The sequence below is a fragment of the Amblyraja radiata genome, chromosome 5 (genome assembly GCF_010909765.2).
Source record: "Amblyraja radiata isolate CabotCenter1 chromosome 5, sAmbRad1.1.pri, whole genome shotgun sequence".
NCBI lineage: Eukaryota > Metazoa > Chordata > Chondrichthyes > Rajiformes > Rajidae > Amblyraja > Amblyraja radiata.
Window position 1 is genome coordinate 63,507,152 of NC_045960.1, and position 6,000 is coordinate 63,513,151.

Below are 6,000 nucleotides of genomic sequence, written 5' to 3' on the forward strand. Positions count from 1 at the left end.
GGCCAACATGCCATTCGCTTTCTTCAGTGCCTGCCTTACCTGCATGCTTACTTTCATTCCGTTGTACTTCCCCTTTTTCCAACTTGACACCATTTAGATAGTAATCTGCCTTCCTGTTTTTGCTACCAAAGTGGATAACCTCACATTTATCCGCATTAAACTTCATCTGCCATGCATCTGCCCACTAACCCAACCTGTCCAAGTCACCCTGCATTCTCATAGCATCCTCCTCACAGTTCACACTGCCACCCAGCTTTGTGTCATCTGCAAATTGGCTAATGTTACTTTGAATCACTTCATCCAAATCATTGATGTATATTGTAAATAGCTGTGGTCCCAGCACCGAGCCTTGCGGTACCCCACTAGTCACTTCCTGCCATTCTGAAAGTGACCCGTTAATCCCTACTCTTTGTTTCCTGTCTGACAACTACTTCTCTATCCATGTCAGCACTCTACCCCCAATGCCATGTGCCCTAATTCTGCCCACTAATCTCCTATGTGGGACCTAATCAAATGCTTTCTGAAAGTCCAGGTACACTACATCCAATGTGCGGCTATCTCATCTTTTATAATTGACTCCAGAATCTTCCCCACCACCGATGTCAGGCAAACTGGTCTATAATTCCCCGTTTTCTCTCTCCCGCCTTTCTTAAAAAGTGGGATAACATTAGCTACACTCTAATCCACAGGAACTGATCCTGAGTCTATAGAACAATGGAAAATTATCACCAATGCATCCACGATTTCTAGAGCCATTTCCTTAAGTACCCTAGGATACAGACCATCAGGCCGTCACTGGGGGAAGGAGTGTCCGAGGGGGGGGGGGATGACTGACAATCACCAAGGCGTAGAGTTAAGTAGGGTAACAACCGCAGGGAAGAAGCTGTTCCTGAACCTGCTGGGCCAGGAGCGGAGAGACCTGTAACGCCTCCCAGATGGGAGGAGGGTAAACAATCTGTGGTTGGGGTGAGAGCAGTCCTCGACGATGCTGCGCGCCCTTCGCAGACATCGCCTGCTCTGGACAGACTCAAAGGAGGGGAGTGAGGAACCGGTGATGCGTTGGGCAGTTTTCACCACCCTCTGCAGTGCTTTCCGGTCGGAGACAGAGCAGTTGCCATACCATACTGTGATACAGTTGGTAAGGATGCTCTCGATGGCGCAGCTGTAGAAGTTCACCAGAATCTGAGGAGACAAATGGACCTTCTTTAGTCTCCTCAGGAAGAAGAGACGCTGGTGAAGCCTTCTTAATCAGTGTTAAGGTATTGTGGGTCCAAGAGAGGTCATCAGAGATGTTGACCCCCAGAAACCTGAAGCTGGAAACACGCTCCACCTCCGTCCCGTTAATATGGATGGGGGTGTGCGTGCCACCCCTAGACCTTCTGTAGTCCACAGTGAGCTCCTTGGTCTTCTTGGTGTTAAGGGCCAGGTTGTTGTCAGCACACCATGCTGCTAGGAGCTGGACCTCCTCCCTATATGCCGACTCATCGTTGTCGCTGATGAGGCCAATCACCGTTGTATCATCTGCATACTTGATGATGGTGTTAGTACCATGTACAGGTGTGCAGTCGTAGGTGAAGAGGGAGTAGAGGAGAGGGCTCAGCACACAGCCTTGTGTAATGCCTGTGTTCAGGGTGAGGGTTAGGGAGGTGACATTGTCTAACTTAACAGACTGGGGTCTGTTGGTTAGAAAGTCCAATATCCAGTTGCAGAGGGAGGGGTCGATGCCCAGGTCGTTGAGTTTGGTGATCAGTTTGGAGGGGATAACGGTGTTGAATGCTGAGCTAAAGTCGATGAACAGCATTCTCACGTAGGTGTCTCTGTTGTCGAGGTGGGAGAGGGCGGAGTGAAGTGCCGTGGAGATGGCATCCTCTGTACTCCTGTTCAGGTGGTAGGCGAACTGATGGGGGTCCAGTGTGGGAGGTAGGCAGCCTTTGAGGTGTGCCAGGACCAGCCTCTCGAAGCACTTAATGATGATGGGAGTAAGTGCAACTGGGCGGAAGTCATTGAGGCTCGCTACAGTGGAGTGTTTTGGCACCAGCACGATGGAGGTGATTTTAAGGCATGTGGGGACAGCTGCTTGGGCAAGTGACAGGTTGAAGATTTCAGTCCAGATGTCTGTCAGCTGCGCAGCAATAGACTGATGGTACTTGGAAAGAAGGTGTTCCTGAAACTGGACGTTAGTTTTCAGACTACTTTACTTTCGTCCCAATGACAGGAATGAAATTAGATCGTGGCCAGGGTGGTGTGGGCCTTTGAAGAGGCTGGATGCCTTTTTGAGACAGCGCTTCCTGTAGATCCCATCGAAGGTGGAGAGGTCAGTGTCCGCGATGGACCTGGCAGTGTTCACTTTTTGTAATCTCCTTTGTTTCTGGCCATTCAAATTGCTGAACCAGGCCAAGATGCAACCAGTCAATATTCTCTCCACTGTACGTCTGCAGAAATTCAAGAGAGTATTTGTTGACATACCTAATCTCCTCAATCTTCCAAGGAAGTAGAGGCATTGATGGTCTTTCTTTACGATTGCATTAATGTGCTGAATCCAGGACAGATCTTCAGAGATATGTATGCCCAGGAACTTGAAGTTGTTGACTCTCTCCACCACCCATCCATCAATGAAGATGGGTGTGTGGACCCTCGACTTTCCTCTTTTTACTCTTCAATGAGTATGTTCAAGCCCTTCAAACGCTGCTTTTAAATTTCAAACTCCATGACTTTTTCTTTTAAATGTTATTCTTTAAAATGTTATTTACACTTATAAATGCAACATATCTAAATAAAAAAATGTCTGGTAAGTGATATGTGGAACCTAGGAGAGTGAAGATAGTGTAAGTAAAACTGACGGGGTCCTATGACCTGAGATCTGGAATAAATAAGCAGGGCATACTTGGGTGTGAGAATCGAAGTGGCATATTATTGCAATTGCCGTTTGGCGCTTTGACAGGAAGACGACGAACGCTGGTACAAAAGTGTGAGCTACTGAACTGATTCGTGCAGGGCCATCTTTATTAGACCCGAAATGGAGGTTGATCAGCAGAAAACACTGAATGAGAGTTAGGGACTTGCAAAGATCGAGTGTGATGCAGATCTTGCATCTGACCATATTGCAAACGTGGCTGCGTCAGTTCAGTAGCGGTAACGCGCTTTGCGACGGCACCGAAATCATGAAATAAAAGCAGGTATTTCTTCTGCTTTCGGAAGTCACGAAAATAGTCAACCCCATCCTTTGGTTAAAAGCCAAGTTATAGCTGACATCGGAGCCAGGAAAAAAATCCTCAAAACAATATGCAGGCCCAGGTCTCTCTCTCCATTCGGCCTACGAACCCGGGCTGGGTGGCGTGGCCTGGCCCTCCCTCCCACTCCCCAATCGTACCTGCGGTGTGAGCAGGGTTTTCAGGTGTTTCAGCTGCATCCTGCCGCCTCGCTGTGTTTCCTTGCGGTCGCGGTGCCGCCGCCGTTGCCCTAGTTACAAGCTTCCGTCGCATGTGCTCTCGGTCGCCAAGGTAACCGCTCCCTGCCTTCGGGTGCGGCGATGACGCGATTTGGGCCGGCGGCGCGATGTCCGGACCCGGACCAGGACCAGGACCAGGACAGGCCAAGGCCGACGCACCGGGCCGCACCGAGACCAAAGATACTAGAGCTCCTCTATAATCTTTGGTCGAGACCTTTCTTCAGACCGAGTCAGCGGAGAGGGAAACTAGAGATGTGGAAGAGTACAAAGAGTAATCACAGGGGGGAGCAGCGAGAGACACAACTGGAGAGTTTTGCAACGCCCTCTCTCGCTGCTCCGCTCTGTGATTGCTCTACACATTCATACCTGGTTTCCCTTTCACCTGACTCAGTCTGAAGGGTCTCGACCCGAAATGTCACCCATTCCTTCTCTCCAGAGATGCTACCACAGCTGCCCCGCGGAGTTACTCCATCTTATTGTGCCTATATCTTCGGTGTAAACCTGCATCTGCAGTTCTTTCTTACACAACCGGGCATTTAAATAATTTCAGAAAGCGAGGCATGATTTATTGAGGTATCCGATTCCTTTCCTGTGGTTTGGTTTTAACAAGCAATCGTTAAGAAACAATGGTTTTTAATAATTTTAGCGAATGAATGTAAAATGTGGAGATGCCGGGGATTGAACCCGGGGCCTCATACATGCAAAGCATGCGCTCTACCACTGAGCTACATCCCCATCACTGCTCAGCTCTTTACCGATGCGTCTTTGATATGTAGACGTTTCGGTCTTTCCTAATTTTTGTCTGTGATTTGTGTCCGTTTTCAGAAGTTACCAACTTTTTTTATTCTCTTCTGCAAGAGTCCCACCTTTTTTTGTAATCTCTCCTGTCCTCAAATCATCGCGCCAACTTCTAAAAGCACATATTCTAGCAATGTTACAAAATTTTGAGATTTTTAAAATCAAGTCTGCAATTTATCCCATCAGATAAAGCATAAAGGGAAGTTTAATTTGACACCTAATTCACTTTCATATCTTCAGTATTAAAAAAGTTATGGCCATTTTCATACTCGGAAATTAGCATCTTGTTCCCTATAGGGTGATTTCACGAAAGGTCACTGGTTCATAGATCCTCACCCACGTGACCGCAAAATCCAACTGGGGTACAAGCGTCACTTCCGGTACATGTTATTGATGCTGAAAACGCGCACTTTCAAACCCGTTAAAAACCGCGAAAACGGCCCGTTTTTGAGCTGTAAATAACTGCCAGTCGGGGTGACCGTGAGGCACAATTATCTTACTTTAGAGTCCAGAAGATAAAGACAAACGAAGGTAAATACAAGAGGGAGCTGAAGGGGCAAAAACAGCGGAAGTGTTTAGCAAACATTGGCCGTGGAGATATAAAGATAGAAAATATCGGGAATTATCGCGTTTGCTCACTGCATTTCATCAAAAGTAAGGCATTATGTTTTATCTTTATTCATTTGTTATATAAAAAGTTTTAAAAGTGAAAAATCCATCATTAAAATTGCAAAATCTTCCATGGTTCTCAGGTGGGTTTTAACATGCAAAAAGAAAATGCTTCTGAAGCTACATTTACCATTTAAATAATCGTAAACCATAAATGCGTTTTGAAATGAATTTTACTCAGATGCAAGCTAAGGAATGGGATAATTGTCAGCTGTTAATTGGACAAAATCAGGACATTTTATTATTATTATCCAATTAACAGCTGACAATTATCCCATTCCTTAGCTTGCATCTGAGTAAAATTCATTTCAAAACGCATTTATGGTTTACGATTATTTAAATGGTAAATGTAGCTTCAGAAGCATTTTCTTTTTGCATGTTAAAACCCACCTGAGAACCATGGAAGATTTTGCAATTTTAATGATGGATTTTTCACATTTAAAACTTTTTATATAACAAATGAATAAAGATAAAACATAATGCCTTACTTTTGATGAAATGCAGTGAGCAAACGCGATAATTCCCGATATTTTCTATCTTTATATCTCCACGGCCAATGTTTGCTAAACACTTCCGCTGTTTTTGCCCCTTCAGCTCCCTCTTGTATTTACCTTCGTTTTTCTTTATCTTCTGGACTCTAAAGTAAGATAATTGTGCCTCACGGTCACCCCGACTGGCAGTTATTTACAGCTCAAAAACGGGCCGTTTTCGCGGTTTTTAACGGGTTTGAAAGTGCGCGTTTTCAACATCAATAACATGTACCGGAAGTGACGCTTGTACCCCAGTTGGATTTTGCGGTCACGTGGGTGAGGATCTATGATCCAGTGACCTTTCGTGAAATCACCCTATTGCTTTTCCATTGACTTAACACAAAGGCTGTGATCGAGGACAGTCAAAAGCCCATAACTTTCTTAAAAATTAAGAGAACTGAATGAAATTTTCAGTTATTATAGATTGAAGCATTCTGAAACAAATATAAAACATCTTACTTAGATGACCTGAAATTAAAGCGTATAATTAGTTAATTACCTAATTGTAGTCATTTACAAAATTGACTGTTGTGATGGAAATAGTAATAAACACCC

The 6,000-nt window shown here is 45.1% G+C and overlaps 1 protein-coding gene and 1 non-coding gene across 2 annotated transcripts in view; both read right to left on the minus strand.

Annotated features, from left to right (window-relative positions):
* The window catches only part of ift172 (intraflagellar transport 172), a 145,086-nt gene extending 141,503 nt beyond the window's left edge, over positions 1-3,583 (minus strand). The window contains exon 1 of the mRNA XM_033021383.1: positions 3,371-3,583. Coding sequence (XP_032877274.1) covers positions 3,371-3,409 — 39 coding nt within the window. The 5' untranslated portion in view covers positions 3,410-3,583. The remainder of the gene's footprint in view (positions 1-3,370) is intronic.
* Positions 3,584-4,111: 528 nt separating this feature from the next.
* On the minus strand, positions 4,112-4,183 carry trnaa-ugc. Its single transcript has one exon. It is a non-coding gene; the product is annotated as a tRNA-Ala (tRNA).
* Between the last annotated feature and the right edge of the window lie 1,817 nt (positions 4,184-6,000).